Genomic DNA, 17,391 nt, shown 5'->3' on the forward strand with positions numbered 1-17,391 from the left:
ACTCATTGGAGTGTTCTATTTGGTGTGTAAAGCTAGAAGATTCAGCATCTGTAACTTGAACACAATTGAAGACATGACCAGAGATTTCTCAAGAGTGGAGTAAAGCTACCAGTAAATAATCCAGTGGTGTCCAAGAAGCTAAACCACTATCTTTTGTTGTCCTGAAAACAGCCAAAGTCTGGCCAATGTTGAAAGATAAATACCCTAAGGACTCCTTAATATGCAGCCTTCATGTGCAAAAGTTAGTATTGTTTATCTGTGAAGCCTGCTATATGCCAATTGTTGATATTGTACTGGGGTTACAGCCAAGCTTTTGATTTTCTGCTCGCTATGTGTTGGGCTGAATGAACTGAAGAAAATCTGCTCCAACAGGATGCTTATAAACGTCGAAAAGCTTTGCCAGGAGCAGAGTCAATTAGATCATTGGTAAAGGCCTGTTGTTGTTGAAGCATACCCATCTTGTGTGGAGCTTTGTTGACAGAGATGGAGGAAGACAAATTGGTTCACTCCAAGTCTGGTAAATTTGTAGTGCCTTAGTTTAAACTATTTGCTTTCTGCACCGCAAAGCAGTTTGATTTCTGCCACCCCTTGCCCAACCAAACCTCAATCTACCACCAATCAAAGCAGTAAATTATAAATATGCATCCAAAACACTGCAACTCTGATTTCTGTGCTCCAGAAATCATTCTGAAACTCTATTTGAAAAGCAGCAGGAACTGCACTGTAGAAATCAGCGCTGACATGGTCCTGAACTGGTAAGAAAAAGAAGACCAGAATGAAAGTGCTGGAGCTGCAGTATTAAAATCCAGGAACTGGTTGTTTAGTGTCAAAGTAGACTTTTTAGCTGCTAAAACTACAAGAAATAAACAAATCGGTTGTGATAATGGAGGTCACTACTTGTGTTTTTTTTTCATTTGCCAGTTATTTGTATCTTTTAAATTGATGGACTCCACTCCCACCCAACTGGCTAATGAGAAAACAAATGTTTTTAAAACAATTGAAAACCCTACACATTGCATTTTACTCTGAACTGTATGCTTATACAAATGCAATTTCATGTTCCAGAGGACTTGCTATCCTGTAAAATACTAGAGGTGCTTCTTCAAAGCAGCCTGTCAATATTCTGCAGAGGCAATGCTAGCTTTCTTTATGAAACATTGTAAAATCCTTTTGTTCAATTATGGTCTGCATTTAGGTTGACTAATAGAATTTGTGTGTTTTAGGATCTAAAGCAGATGGTCTTGTTTTTCTAATATTTCTGTATTTGTGCCCTTTGACTTGTGTACTTTTCTTTTTATTGTTCAAATATACATCCATGCTACTGGGTGATTTTATTTATGATTGTGCGCACACTGAATATATGACCTTTTCTTTGTAATAAAAGGACTATATTGTTCAAATTTTGCTATGGATATAATTTTGCATCCTTGGTAAAGGCTAGGAAAATGTCACCTGACTATCAGCACAAATTAGAACAGGTCATTGCTTTTGTTAACTGACCATAGGAGAAAGATCAAGATTTGAGTTTGTCTCATTGCTGGCCTCTTTTTTTTTTTTCCCCCTTCATTTGTAGTTGTTTGAATATAGGCCATTTCGCATTTAGTGCTTGCTCTGTCACTGTTAAATGGGGGCTGAACTACTTTAGCTTTGTGTTCCCCTCCTATTCCCATATCCCTCAATTCCCTTCAAGACTAATTCAGTTTTGAGTACTCAAAAATGTTAAGTGTGCATAACCTGATGGATCAATTTGAGGCAGAATTCTTATTAAAACCCTCCTTAACATTTCTTAAAACATTCCTTAAAATAAAACTTAAGAAAACCAAACTGTTGGTCAGTTGTGCTCCTTAAGGCAAGTATAACTTTTTGCATAATAAAAGGTAACATCTTGAAAGTCTGCTGGACCATAATGCTGTTCTCCCATTCAAGAGGTGACTGGTAGTGATTTAATCTGAAGGTTCCCCATGTCTGAGGTGAGGGGAGAGGCTGAAAGGAAAAGTCCTTTGTGGCAGCCTCAGTAAGTGCAGGAATTGAACATCTCAAACCAGCTTCCCAGTCCACTGAGCTAACTGACACCTCTACATTATTTAAATACTAATAGAACATTCAAAGCCAAACTGAAATGATCAAGGAGCAAAGGGGCCCCTCTGCCTGAATACAAAGTTGCTCAAGGCAGAGTGGTGAAAACAAAAGCAATATACCACATGCTGGAAATTTAAAATTGCTGGAAACAGGAAGCAGGTCAAACTATTATGGAGCAATGGCAGATAAGAGGGGTTGAAGATGATCAGATCCATGATCTTATTAAATGGCAGAGCAGACTGATGGGCTGAGTGGTATCTAAGAAGCAAAATAGTTAACATTTTCAGCTTTAAGGACAATCAGAACTAAGGAAGAAAAGCAAAAGAATAGATTTTCAAAACCTATTGCTGGCTTTCCTCCTTTCTAATGAAGCGTCAAGTAGCCGACCTGCAGTGAGGAGATTTTCCACATTTTTCTATTATTTCACAGTAGTAATAAACGGTCATTTGTCTGAAACATTGTGTCATTTCCCAGTGGTTGATAGCCACTGCTGCTCTTGGGACATTAAAGAAATTGATTCAGTTAGCAATTTCTAAGTCTGTAGATAGCATAAATTTGGGAAATGTAGTAAACAGACTTCAGGAGGACATGAGCTGGTAAAATGGGTAGGCACATGGATGGATGAAATTTAACTCTACGTAAAGCATTACATTTTGGTCAAAAGAAATATGAACTAAATAGTACAAATTTAAAGGAGCAGAAATTTGAGAGTGTATTTCCACATAGAAAACAGAGAAAGCTTTTAATAGACATGAAATTCTTTGCTTTATAAAAAAAAGTCTTCTCACAAACAAGGATTGTTTTGTAAAACTAATGAAATGCTGGTGTAGGCCCAGCTGGAGTATTAAGTCTGATTCTACCAGCCACACTGTAGGAAGGATAACAAGGCTTTAGGTTTAGAGGATCTTAATGAGTTGGGCAACAGGGATGGAGAGAATAGACAAATTTGAGATTCAGTAAAGTTGCTTATAAGACCATGAAATATTTTGCTGAGAATAAATAAGGAAATGTTATTTTCAGTATGAAAAAGCTTGATAAGTTAGGCAATGGATTTAAAAAAAAACCTGGCAATAGAACGAGTAGTGACAAAAGAAGTGTTACAAAAATGGGGTAAACCCTTCTAATTTAATTCTAATTTAAACCAGACACAAAAGCTCACCTCGCCTTGTAATCTGTTGAACTATGAGAGACAAAGAACTACCCAAATCCCACTACTTAAAGAAAATCTTTCAACAATTTAGTTTTGAACTCCTCGGGAAAACGTCTGAGTCTGAGCTTTTATCTGCCACCTACTTCATCCTATGCTGTGCCCTCTTTAGGTTGTTTAGTTAACTCACCTACTCAATTTAATCTCTCCCTCACCTCTAGTACATAATCTAAATGTGAGATCTCCGACTTTGTTCCTGTCAATTTCTCTGTAATTAATTTCAAAGGTCCTCTCACTTCATGCCTGAATATTAACTCAAAGAGAGTAAACTGAGAAGATTCATTTGGGGCATCTCTCATGGCAAACAATACGAATGGGATACCTTTATCCCAATCATTCGGGTAATCCTGACAGTACGGTCTCAAAATGGTCTTCAGGGTCTGATGCCACCTGTCTAAAGCTCCCTGGGATTCAGGATAATATGCACTTGATTTAAAGTGCTGTAGACCTAAGCTATCCGTGACTTCCTTAAACAGCCTAGCATTAAAATCAGACCCTTGGACTGGTTGAATCTTTTTAGGTAGCCCACACCGCGTGAAGAAAGCTACTAACTGCTCGACCATCATTTTTGCCTTAATATTCCGTAATGGAATTCCTTTCAGAAATCTGATAGATACATCCACAACTACTGGTTCCCACTTTTAGTTCTCGGGAGGGGACCTACACAATCAAGTCCCAACCATGTGAAAGGTGCTTTGAATGCAGGAATTGGCAACACAGGTGCTGGTTTTGTTACTGCCTGTGGCTTACTTACCATTTGGCATGTATGACACGTACGGCAAAATTTAACCACATCCTTGTGCATTCCAGGCCAACAGAAACGCTTTTGTATCTCAGCCTGAGTCTCCTTTACACCTAGGTGACCTCGTACAGATAGATCACGTACTTCCCGTAACACTTCCTGTCTGCTACAGTCAACACAATCTGGTGCACTTTTGCCCATTTCTCTACTGCACTAACCTGCCATGGTCTCCACTTTCATCCTGGAATTCTATCTTTCAGATAATAACCCTCAAGAATATATCTGCCTCCTTTTCGGAGTACGCATCCACATATATATCTTTTATCGTCTTGTCTTTCTGTTGTAGTCCCTTAGCCCTTCAGTACTAAACACTTCTGTTTGACCCTCTGCCTGTTCAGGTTTTTCCTGCACCATTACGTCAAACACTTAAGTGAACCTCAACTCCTTCATCTTCCTCTTTAGTTTTTGCTTCATGCAGTGACTTATGATAGTGGAATCTTGTTACCACACAGTCTAAGAAAATACCAGGATATTCTTCTTTAACTCCTCAGTTTCCTGGTCTTCCTTGGGCTTCTCCACAACAAGGGGTGTCACTCCCACCTTGGACCCTGCTAAATCGTTCCTAAAAACTGTATTCCTGGAACTGACATTCTGTCAATCCCTCCCACTGTTACTTCCCCAGTCTTGAGTTGGCACTCCAACCTGATCTTACATAGGGGAGCGCTAAATTTCTGTCCATCTATTCCACAAATTACCACTTTCTCGGGTAACAGCTCAGAAAGAATGCATACTCGCTCATCCCTTACTATCTGCAACTGGTTAGATCTTGTATCTCTCAAAATTATAACTTCTTGCCCTTCTCCCCTGTTCTTTCTGAGTAAACGTTACTTACAAAGGTGAATTCTTTGTAGAGATCAAGCACTAACTCCATACCCAGCCCCTACCTAGGCTGTGCACACTTCTGCAGCTTCTTGACCTTTTTTTTAGGGTTTCTTTCACTACTTTCACTAATGTCACTGGCTTATGTTCTTTTCCCACATTTATTCCCACAGTGCCTTTCTGTAACGACCAGCACTGTGACTTTACGTGTTCCACTTTCTGGCAGTGAAAACACCTTCACCCAGCGCCCTTCATAAACCACTGGTACTGTAATTTTCTGTGTCCCACTCCATTACAGTGGAAACAGCTGAGGCCTTTCACTTCCTTTTCACCCTTTTGGGGTTCTTTTGGAACCTGTGGTAAACAATTACCAGTGTTCTCTACTCTTTGTTTTGTAGTGCAAGATCTCCCCTTCTCTCAACTTCTATTCCTTACAGGCTGAAATTCTTGCTGGAAGGTTGTCTTATGCACCAATGTGTACTCATCTGCCATCTCTGCTGCTCTTCTCATTTCCTGAACTTTCTGTTCATCCACATGGAAGTGGGTTTTTAAACTCCTCCAGCAGAATAATGATGTTTGCCTTATTCTTTAAAAACAACAGCTTACATCAACAAATGTGAGAAAAAAAAGTGGCTTTCTTTAACTTCAGGTAATTTAACAGAGAGAGACAGCCTACCACTCCTTTCAGAAGTCTAAGGGCTTTTTACTGCATTGTTCACACCCACAAATCTACCAGCAGTCCAGAAACTAACCTGACAATTATTAGCATCCATAACTGGTCACAATTCCACAAACCAATTTGTTGTTGCTGGCCAAATCTTTGAAACTGGTATCATGCTATCTATTTACATCCTCCCCCGCTGCTTGCAAAGGAAAAGTGTAATATCACTTACAATAGGTTCAGTAACTTGCCTTTTAAAAGTACCACAGTTCCTTCCTCAGTTGTTTGATATGAAATAATCCTTTGTCCAAATCAATACACAATCAAATATAATGTAACATTAAAACATACATTCTTTACACTACAGAGTAGAAAGAAGTCATCCTTGGTCTCAAGAGTCTGGTTAAGAGCATGATAATGCTTTCTGAACAATCAGGTTGAACTCAAATGTTAACTCTGCTTTCTCATCACAGATGGTGCCAAATCTGCTTAGTTTCTCCAACACTCCTTTTATTGCCTGAACAGCAGACCAAAATTGCAATCATGTCACAAAGTTGCACATTACTGAATATAAACAGCACAGAAAAGGTGTGATTGGAACATACCTCACTAGAACTTCAGAGCCTTGAGAGCATATGGACATGAACACACAAAGAAGTTTAGTCCTTACCTAACATAATAAGTCAGAGCCTTGTATATCAATGATTAGCATGTACAACAACATTTAATGTATAATGAATATAGAATAATAGAAAGTAGCGCAAGTTGGCAACTGGGCCCTTTAATCCTGCTCCCCCATTCAATATAATCATGGCCAATCAATAGTGTTTATTTGAGATCTAATTTTGAGCTCTGTCCTTGGCTTTGCTTTGCCTTCAAACAGTCTGTAAAGAACCCAAAATTAATGGTGTGGCATCAAACCACACAATAAGGAAATGCTGCTCATAACATAAGACACATTTTCTCATAAGATTTCCTCTTGCACTCATCAGGTGAATTAAAAAACAGCTTCATGGGAAAACCAATGTTTATTTCTTTCACAGCAGGGTGCTCATGGATAAATGTGTTGGCATAGAAATTAATACACCAAATAATGATGAGTGACTTAGTTTAAACTTTACACCAGGCGGGGGGAGGTGGGGTGAAAGAATAAATATCTCTAAATGCTGGTTCAGTGACCCCCTACTCCAGGTTGTGATAAGAGTGTTATTTTAACTTGTTGTGGGGCTAGTTCCCCAGAACCAATATCTCCCTGTGGGGCAGGGTACAGCCTCAGGCCCCGCCCATTTATTACCAGTGAAACGAGGCTCCGCCCATTCGTTACCATAGAAACGGAGCCCCGCCCATTCATTACCATAGAAGCGGATCCCCGCCCATTCATTACCATAGAAGCGGATCCCCGCCCACTCGCTACCAGAGAAGCGGATCCCCGCCTCCCAGAATCCGCCGCGCGGTTCAGGGGGAGGTCAGAGGTCACGGTGCGTGAAGCGGGAGCCGCCATTTTGTCTCCGTTTTCTGTTGGTGGTGTTTTCTTCTTGAGGCGGTCGCAGGGGTCGGAGCCGGAGTCATGGCGTACCGCGGGCAGGCACAGAAAGTGCAGAAAGTGATGGTGCAGCCCATCGTATCCTTCCAGTGGGTGGGGAAGGTTTCCGATCGCGGGCGGGAAGGAGGATCAAGCTGGAACTCGAGGCCGCCGGGCCTGAACCTGGACCCGAACCCGACCCTCCGGACCAGACTCTCGGCCCGGGCCTGCACCCGGCATCGCGGCCGTGGAGCCAGCCTGCCCCCTTTCTCTCTCCATGAGGCCTCCTGTGTCGGTCAATTGGCCGTGTCATGGATGGCGAGCGGCTCCGAAGCACGAGCTCCATGTGCTGCCGGAGTCCGCCCTCACTCCCGTTGAACCCCGGCTTTTTAAACTCATTGTTTTGTTTTAAAGTTACGTTCCGTCCCGTGTTTAGAGCATCCTCAGGCTGGAAGCGCCGGTTACTCCGAGGAGTTTAGAACAATAAGAGACTTTATTGAAACAAAGTGGGATTTTAGGGAGATGCAGAAAACGTTTTGCTTTGTGGGGAAGTTTAGGTCTACAAGATATAATTTCTCAGAGTAAGCAGTCCATTTAAAACAAACGGGGAACTTATTCTGTCCGGTGGTAGTGAATCTGTGGAAGTCTTTACCACTCAGCTGTGGAAGCTTTGTCATTGAGTGTGTTAAAGTTTGAGGTAGGTTTTTAAATCGGGAAAGGAATCTAAACTTATTGGTCAAAAAACAGGAAAGTGGAATTGAGGATTATCCGATCAACCATGATCTCATTGAATGGCAGAATAGTCAGTGGTCTAAATAGTCTACTTCTCTTATGTTTTGTAGGAATTGTTGAAACTAATAATTAGATGTGCAATGTGGTATGTTGTGGCAAGTGTAAAGTAGTTGCTCAGTTGTTTGGCACGTGCGGAGCCCTCACAAAGTATGATTGACATTTATGTAGCACCTTTTAAAGTAGTGAAAAGCCATGAGTATTACTGGACAAAATTTGTGTCCAGGCCATATGAGATATTTGATTAGATGGCAAACGCCTGGTTAAAGAGGTAGATTTTATGATTTGTCTGAAAAGTGGAAAGTGGGGTATGCAGTTAAATATATGCAGTCATAAATAACAAAGCACCTATTATAATCAGGGATGCTCAAGAGGTTTGAATCAGATGAGGGCAAAGATTTGAAATTGCTGGAGAAGTTCACCAACGTTCAGAGGAAGGGTCACTCAACTAGAAACATTAACTGCTAACCCTGCGCAGATGCTACCAGACCTGCTGGACTTTTCCAGCAATTTCTATTTTTGTCTTTGATTTTACAGCACCTGCAATTCTTCTAGTTTTTATGACAGATTTGTATAGTTGAGCAATATTGCATGGTGGAACTTGAAAACAAAGATGAAAACTTTCACATCGCACCATTGTTTGACCAGGAAACATTATAAATTGATTGAGTGTAGGGGTGGTGGATGAAAGAGCTATACATATGTTTGAATTGAAGTTAAATACTGCAGGATAAATGACATGGGAATATGTGCAAAAGTGTGCATCATTTTGAAGCCACTTTATTATGCTACCATTATGAATTCCTATGTCAATACTTATAAGAGCAATTTTTGGTATAATACTGTTGCCCTGTATTTGTATCCATTCTGCAACTGAAGTTATCGAGAAAATATAATTATAATGTTGCTGTATTTACAGGATCATGATAAATGTGGGTATGGCAGTTGTACTGAGTGGAAACTTTTGTAAACATACCAAATCCAATGTTGTGGTTCTGTTCGCCGAGCTGGGAATTTGTCTTCCCAGCTCGGTGAACAGAACCACAACAACGAGCACCCGAGCTACAAATCTTCTTCCAAACTTTGAATACCAAATCCAAACTTTCATCAGGATTTGGACATTAATATGGGTTTAGTCTCAGACCTGAATGTCACCTAGGTAGTGGAGTTAGCTGTCAGTACAAATTTGGATGCACCCAGCTTCATTGATTTTTGTTTTTGTCAGAGCCAGGCATAGACTTGTCTTCTGAATTTAATTCAAAGGCTAAAAAGGGGAATACCACTGGGGTTCATCTTCCTGATTCCCTCCCAGTATATGCATTCTGAAAATGGTTGTTTGTGAATGTGGGATGAGGGTACCATTGAGTTTACGATGCTCTGCAGTTTGTTTGTAGACAGTTATTTGAGATACATTATTAATAACCATTTTTGGCTTGACTTCAATGCTGACATCAACATAGTGACTGCCCAGGTAAACATAATAGTACTGTGACTGTAAACAATTTTGAGGTAGGTATAACTATGCATCATTAGAATGGTGCCCATACCACAAACTGGTTATCCAACCAAGGCGAGTGGTGAGTATTTTGTTCAGATAACGTATTGTTTGGATAACTGATCTGATCGTAAACAAGTGATAATTTGAGTGCCGGTTATTCAAACATGCCTCTGTTATCTGTCAATGTTCGCTATAATGCCGTTTAACTGATAACTGAATGCTGAGTTGCCTAATGCCGTTTTTACAGGACCTTGGGATCTTGTTCGGATAATCCGAAATTTGGATAATTAATGTTCAGATAATTGAGGTTGCCTGCCCATCTCATTCAGATAATCAATATTGTTCTAGGTACCTCGTATGCTGTCTATAACCAGTCTGTGATATGGGCACCATTCTAATGAAAATATGATGCTTCTTATGATGGAGATGTTTATTATATAACATATATGTAAATATGTTCCTTAACTGAGAGTGCAACAGAATCTTATTTTCAGATACCTTCAGAATGTAAGTACTTACTGTTTAACTTCTGTCTTTTTACATAATTAAGTATTGTGGCAGTGGTGTTTGATTGTACCTGCTCATAAGTGAACCCAGCTTAATAATGACTGCTGCAGTAGTTCATCAAAGAGCAGTTTAAATCTTGGCTTAATTGTATCCTTTTTGCCTAGTCAGATTTTGAGTTCATACCCATTCCAGAGACTTGAACACAATCTAATCTGACTCTAATGCATTACTGAGGGAGTGTTGACAACTTAGAGGTGCTGTTTTATTCAGACTATCTGGAAATAATTTGTTTCTGATTTAAAATACTTTTTTTCTTTACTTCAGAGATCCAGGATCCAAGTATGGTTATATGAGCAAGTCAACATGAGGATAGAAGGCTGTATAATTGTAAGTATGAAAATTAGCCTGGAGTTCTGTCGTGTAGTTAATTGGATTGGGAAAAGTGAATCAAGCTGTTTTGGCTGACAACAGACCAGAAAACCTGAAGTTGCATCAAGTCAGTGCAACCATCAGATGTTTTCTATAAGTTTGATGCCAGCTATAATTGCAATATACCGTTTCCTTGTGCAAACTTGTACAAGATGGAACGATGGTGGTTTAGACTATAACCAACCCCAATAATGCAAGCATGAGCCCTAATCTCAAGACTAGCTATACAACAATGCAACCTTGAAAGAATTAGCTTTATTTGCTTTTGGAGTTGCCTGCATGGTACCATCAGTAGGAAATGGTGAAAAATACAGAGGATTTGCAAACCTTTATCTGTAGCCTAACTGCAAGATAGATATATGAAATTTGAGTCCTTAATTTGTGGTTTATCTGCAGTTATTAACATGAATGACCATACAGATAAGGAGTCCTCTTTACCTGCTCTGTTATTCAGTCAGATTATGGCTGTTCTGATTGAATAGCCACAGGTCCGCATTCCTGCCTATCCGCAATATCCATTAACTCCCTTGTTAGGCAGGAATTTATCTGTACAGTCAGTCTCTGGGTTGCAACCAGATTCTATTCTGGGGTTTGTTTGCAAGTCGATTTGTACACAAATTGGAACACAATACAGGGCAATATAAAGGAGTTGTTCATAAGTAAAGGAGATGTACATTTGTTAGGTCTTTAATGAAAAAACACCACTGTATGAGATTGCATTTGTAAATTGGGACCATGCTGGAATAGTATCCTCTTGTGGCTATTTGTGTACTGTATATGCTTGTACTGGAATAATTTTTAATTAATTGTGACTCCATGTGCTGCACATTGTTCTTGTCTGTCTTGTAATGGTATTACATTTTTTGGTGGGGATAATATTGTATATATCCCTAGCTGATCAAATTTCATTTTTTAAATTCCAGCAAACCAGTAGAAAAACTGGCTGTCATTAAATTTTTTTGTTGAGAAAAAGTTTTTAAAATCAAATCTTGATGGAAACTTGTTTGTACATGCATGGACAACCTTTTTGAAGTTGGTTGCATAAATAGATATTATTGGGGTACTGGGAGAATACGTTTGCGTAAGAACTTTTCATTGCATGTGTGATGTGTCCTGAATGTTCTTGCTAATCCAACTGTTAATCAGGGATATTATGGCGGATGGAGGAGGATAAGGATGATATTTCTGACAGAGGCCTGAAAACATATGAAACATTCAAGAATTTGCTCACTCCGCTAAACCACTGTGATACACTTTGTCAGCTTGAGCAGCAGTACAAATTCAAGCCACTTGCAGTTGCAGAAAACTACTGATTTAGTTATCATTTACCCAGTGAGGACATATGGAGAATTTGTTGTTGTTTTGTCGAAAAAATCTATCCTTCTGTTGTAATTTAAAAAATTTTAATGAGAGCATCTGGGACAGATTTGTGTGTGGTTTATAAAATTAGAGAGCATCTACGGTAAGTTATTGGCATTGCACAATTCCTGAAAAGATATCATGCAGACGCCCCTATTTTTTGGGGAAGAGAATTCCAAAGGCTCAGGAATGTCTGAGGGGAAAAAAAGAAGTTCCTTATTTCTTTCCTAAATTGAAGGCCATTTGCTTCTTAAACTGTGTCCCAGTTTTTCCCACAAGGAGATAGATCTTTTCAGCGTGCACCCTGTCAGTTCATGTCAGCATCTTGTTTATGTCAATTGTGTCACCTCTCCTCCTAAACTCTAATAGGTACAGACCCAGCCTGTGTAGCCTTTCCTCATAAGTTGAACCCCTGCTGTTCCCTGTGTATCCTAAGTATCAGTCAAGTGGACCTTAACCGAAATATTTGTAATGCTGTTACATCCTTTCTTAAATAAAGACTTCATTTCTACCATTTGTAATCTGTATAGTTGTGCTCTCGAAACTTAATGAAATCAATGGATTAAATTGTACGTCGTTGGGGTGACACTTTGTGTGAGATGTTAAGCTACTGTGCTCTCTGCCTGTTGCACTGGATGTTAGATACTATGGCACTTTTTCAAGATCTGTGTGTTCTGGTGTCCTGGTCACTATTTCTCCCTCAACTGATTATATCTTTTTCAAAATTTTAGGTTTTTTTTCAGGAATGCTGCTGGTTTTTTTGTTTTCATGGGGGTACGAAGTTGTGTGCGTTTTGATCCCAAATACTAGTAACATTCAAGATTTGCATACTGAGAGCAACATTTGATTTAACTATTACCTCAAAACCTGATGATGATGTGACAAAAAAAAGTACTCAATTAGTAAGAACATCTTTGGACACCTTTTCTGTGGGTTTTTGGTGTGTCAAATCGATTTTCCAGGAGTAGAGGTCTCTGATTTCAGTAAAATCTATTAGCTGTATTCCCCTGCACAGTTCTGGAGCATGGCTGAAATTCTCTAGCTTGAGTTTGTGATTGTGGATTTTGGTCCTGATTTGTAATTAATCATCTTCTCTTAAGCTTGGCAAATGACAGTCCCAGCTGTTATGGAAAATAATGACTTTTATTTTTAACCACAGGGGTTTGATGAATATATGAACCTTGTTTTGGATGATGCAGAAGAAATTCACATGAAATCAAAATCAAGAAAACCATTGGGTAAGTTGGTTAACATAGTCCTCCTCTTTCAATAGTATATCTTTATTAAGAAATAATTGGAAGAAATTAATTGTGAAATCTCTTTTCTCCGTTTAAGCTTTCCAAGATATGTTCTCCTGCAGTGGTATCTTTTCTACTTAATCTGTTTCTTTCCACTAAAACTCATTGGTGCATTTGACGTTTCAGTCTTTCTTTCAGGAAGAAATTTTCTAGTCTGTGTTCTTTCTTTGGACATAAGTGTCACTGGCAAGGCCAGCATTTGTTATTCATCCCTAATTGACCTAGAACTGACTGAAATGGCTCAGCAACAGAGAGCAGTTAAAAGGCAGCCACATTGGTGTGGATCTGGAGTCACATCTTGGCTAGAGCAGGCCCAATGACATTATACACCACTAAGTCAGGGTGTTTGTTTCAGATTATTGTCAGGTTGCTCTGTGAAATTACTTTACTGGATCTGCTTAACTTGATGCTTAATGGACCAAAGTAGTGTGACATAATAGCGGGGAAAATCTTGAGTAAAATGACTACAGACAGTGTAACACCATAGTTGGTATCAATGGATAGTAAAAAGGCAACTCTGTGTGGCTTACTGCCCTGATTGTTAACTGCAGATAACAATGAAAAATGTTAATTATGGGTGGAGTGTGGGTCTGATTGCGTTGCACTTCCAGGAATGTTAAAGAATTTCATTCAAGTGGCAACCTTTTGTCTCGTTTGAGGTAGGGTGGTCAACTGTGTAATAAGTAACTTCATCCTTTTCTACAGAGAAAGACTTAGCTGAGTTTTTTGAAGAAGTAACAAAGAAAGGTTTAGGGTAAGAGGGGAAATATTTAGTAGGGACCTAAGGGCAACGTTTTCATGCAGAGGGTGGTGTGTGTATGGAATGAGCTGCCAGAGGAAGTGGTGCAGGCTGGCACAGATACAGCATTTAAAAGACATCTGGATGGGTAGATGAATAGGAAGGGTTTAGAGGGATGTGGGTCAAGTGGTGGCAAATGGGACTAATTTGGGTTGGGATATCTGCTCGGGTTGGACGAGTTGGACCGAAGAGTCTGTTTCCATGCTGTACCTCTCTGACTCTATAGGATTGATGAGGGCAGAGTAGTAAACGTGATCTATATGGACTTCAGTAAGGCATTCGACAAAGTTCCTCATGGCAGACCGATTAGCAAGGTTAGATCTCATGGAATACAGGGAAGACTAGCCATCTGGATACAGAACTGGCTCAGAGGGTGGTGGTGGAGGGTTGTTTTTCAGACTGGAGGCCTGTGACCAGTGGAGTGCCACAGGGATCGGTGCTGGGTCCTCTACTTTTTGTCATTTACGTAAATGATTTGGATGCTAGCATAAGAGGTACAGTTAGTAAGTTTGCAGGTGACACCAAAATTGGAGGTGTAGTGGACAGTGAAGAGGGATACTTCAGATTACAACAGGATCTGGACCAGATGGGCCAATGGGCTGAGAAGTGGCAGATGGAGTTTAATTCAAATAAATGTGAGGTGCTGCATTTTGGGAAAGCAAATCTTAGCAGGATTTATACATTTAATGGTAAGGTCCTAGGGAGTGTTGCTGAACAAAGAGACCTTGGAGTGCAGGTTCATAGCTCCTTGAAAGTGGAGTCGCAGGTAGATAGGATAGTGAAGGCGGTGTTTGGTATGTTTTCCTTCATTGGTCAGAGTATTGAGTACAGGAGTTGGGAGGTCATGTTGCAGCTGTACAGGACATTGGTTAGGCCACTATTGGAATATTGAGTGCAATTCTGGTCTCCTTCCTATCGGAAAGATGTTGTGAAACTTGAAAGGGTGCAGAAAAGATTTATAAGGATGTTGCCAGGGTTGGAGGATTTGAGCTACAGGGAGTGGCTGAACAGGCTGGGGCTGTTTTCTCTGGAGCGTCGGAGGCTGAGGGCATAGATAGGATAAATAGACAAAGTCTTTTCCCTGGGGTGGGGGAGTCCAGAACTACAGGGCATAGGTTTAGGGTGAGAGGGGAAAGATGTAAAAGAGACCTAAGGGGCAACTTTTTCACGCAGAGGATGGTACGTGTATGGAATGAGCTGCCAGAGGATGTGGTGGAGGCTGGTACTGTTGCAACATTTAAGAGGCATTTGGATGGATACATGAATAGGAAGGGTTTGGAGAGATTTGGCCAGGTGCTGGCAGGCGGGAATAGATTGGGTTGGGATATCTGGTCTGCATGGACATGTTGGATGGAAGGGTCTGTTTACATGCTGTACATCTCTATGACTCTATGAGAAGGTGCACTGCAGATCTATTTGTATAAGTTCAATGGCAGGAAAGTTCCAGTTGAAAAAGAAAACAAATATCCCATCCTTGGATTTGGTCTGTTTTATCATTTCAGTTGCTGAAATGTTATTGTACTGTGGAAAAATTCAATTATATGTTTACATCATACAATCATTTGATGTAAGGAATAATAATTGCCTAATGGTGCACAGTGTAACATCCAGTGCAGTGTCTCAAATAATTAACATTTAAAGAATATATGTTGTCCATTTCTGATACTTAAAAGTTTTTGCATCATTATTTTGCCAAGGCAGCCAACTGTAAATTGCACAGCATTAATTCTAAATTTTTATAGTTGAAACAGAAGTCCATTCCCTTTTCGCTTCTAGTTATATGCTTTTGGTTGTCTTTCATCAGTCATTTACCAGCTTTGCTGAGTTGCTGGCATTTTCTCATGAGTGTAAAGAGTTATAGATTTGAGTCTTATTCCTGCAGTTTAGAGCATTACAGTGTTGAAATCTCAGCCTAGCTTCTGAGAATGTGCTTGTAGTGAGGGTAATGTCATCTTTGGAATGAAGCATTTACCTGAATACAGAAAAGGTTATCAGATAAAAGATTCCAGGTTTCTGATTTATTGGCTATAGTGCTTTGCACACCAAAAGCAAGGGAACTGCCTTATTTGCAGTGTAGTGTTCTGGAAGTATTCTTTCCTAATTTAGTCAGTGATAGTTGAAGGGTTGTGAATCACTCCAGTAAAACAAACCATATTCTTTGTATTTCTAAATGTGTGGTAGACATCCCAGAGCAAGTAGTGATTGGTTAGGGAGTCAAATGCTATTGCTTCTATTATTTCAATTTGCACCAAAATGCTAATTCAGTTCAATAGTTTTGTGATCTTTTAACTGCACTAGTGTTGAGAACTTTCTTAATCATTTCTGTACCTATTTAAGTCATAGAAAGGCCTTCCATTAATGTATTGGGCAGGGAAACTGACCAGATTATCCTGCTGTTGAAACAATAATCTCTTCCTTTTTGTGCAAGCAGATATTGGGCCTTTGTCATCTGAATGAATGCAGCTCCCCTTTAGGTAGTGAGTTTTCTGCTGAACTTTAGAGTGGGATTTGAATCCACAACCAGCTGACTTTGCTGCCAACTGACTCAAATTGATAGAGAGTAGATAGAAACTGGACCTATTAGAGTAAGTAAGGGTCGAGAGCGGGGGGACACTGATCTAAACTAATTGACAAAGGAACCAAAGACAGCATAAAGATAAACATTTATGGAGTATTTATGAACTGAAATCTGCAATGAATATACCATACTGAAAAGATAGTGGAGGCGGTTTTAATTACTGTTTTAAAAATAAATTTTAGTAAGCTCATAAAGGAAGAATGAAATGTCAGGGGAAATGAATGAAATAAGGGGAAAAGGGGATGTGATGCTGTAGCACGAAACATCGTACCAGTATGACTGATTGTGTTGACATGGAGTTTAAAAGGAAATGGTTTTATGTTTTCGATAAAGTCGGTTCTTAATGAGTTTTTCTCTGTCTTTCAGGTCGTGTTATGCTAAAGGGGGACAACATCACCTTATTACAGAGTGTCCACAGTTAGGAATGGATTCACTGGCATTTCATTGCCTTACTTACTATGGGAAAAATTGAACACAAGCTTTTGATAACATTTCAGATACACTGTCGAATGAGTCACCAGGTCCTATACTTCTTATGAACCTCACTACAGTAATAATTTTGAATAAAAAAGTTATAACTGTCTATCCTTCCATGTTATTTGTAGTTGAACACAAAGATTGATACAATCTTATTTACTTCAGTTTGTTACTGTAATTTCTGACTACTGCCAGCGCAAACTGGATAGTATGCTAATTGGCACCAAGGGAAAGCAAGTTAGGATGCCTACTGAAGTGATAGTCTGCAGTTTATTGTCTTGTGAGAGTATATAATGTTGCATTTTCTATTGTCTGGCAGTCAAATGTTGAAACCAAATAGATTCATCCTCCAGCTGATGACTTGGGTGAACCTGACCAGAATAGCAGCTATATGTTGATCATTGTTGGAATCTGGCAGAGTGTCAATTATCATCTTTGCAGTTAGTGAAGAAAAAGCAGGAGAATGCCTAAAACTTAAATCTTTGATTAGCATATCATTGAAAAGAAATGACATTGTAAGATTGCTATGTGAGTATTACAGGCAAAAAAATTCTAGTTAAACTTTTA

At 39.5% G+C, this 17,391-nt stretch overlaps 1 protein-coding gene across 1 annotated transcript; it reads left to right on the forward strand.

Moving 5' to 3' along the window:
• The first annotated feature begins 7,017 nt into the window (after nt 1–7,017).
• Nucleotides 7,018–16,930, forward strand: snrpe (small nuclear ribonucleoprotein polypeptide E). The gene is made up of 5 exons (XM_072563800.1): nt 7,018–7,189; nt 9,858–9,884; nt 10,209–10,271; nt 12,832–12,910; nt 16,714–16,930. The coding sequence occupies exons 1-5, from the start codon at nt 7,136–7,138 to the stop codon at nt 16,767–16,769; spliced, it is 279 nt and encodes a 92-aa protein (XP_072419901.1). The 5' UTR covers nt 7,018–7,135; the 3' UTR covers nt 16,770–16,930.
• The last annotated feature ends 461 nt before the right edge of the window (nt 16,931–17,391 follow it).

The sequence above is a fragment of the Chiloscyllium punctatum genome, chromosome 45, assembly GCF_047496795.1.
Source record: "Chiloscyllium punctatum isolate Juve2018m chromosome 45, sChiPun1.3, whole genome shotgun sequence".
In the NCBI taxonomy this organism is placed as follows: domain Eukaryota; kingdom Metazoa; phylum Chordata; class Chondrichthyes; order Orectolobiformes; family Hemiscylliidae; genus Chiloscyllium; species Chiloscyllium punctatum.

Excerpts from the sequence above, each read along its gene's own strand:
- snrpe (XM_072563800.1), top strand. The coding sequence starts at position 7,136 with ATGGCGTACCGCGGGCAGGCACAGAAAGTGCAGAAAGTGATGGTGCAG. Across the intron at positions 10,272-12,831 it reads GGATAGAAGGCTGTATAATT|GGGTTTGATGAATATATGAA; the intron begins GTAAGTATGAAA and ends TTTTAACCACAG. Across the intron at positions 12,911-16,713 it reads AAAATCAAGAAAACCATTGG|GTCGTGTTATGCTAAAGGGG; the intron begins GTAAGTTGGTTA and ends TCTGTCTTTCAG.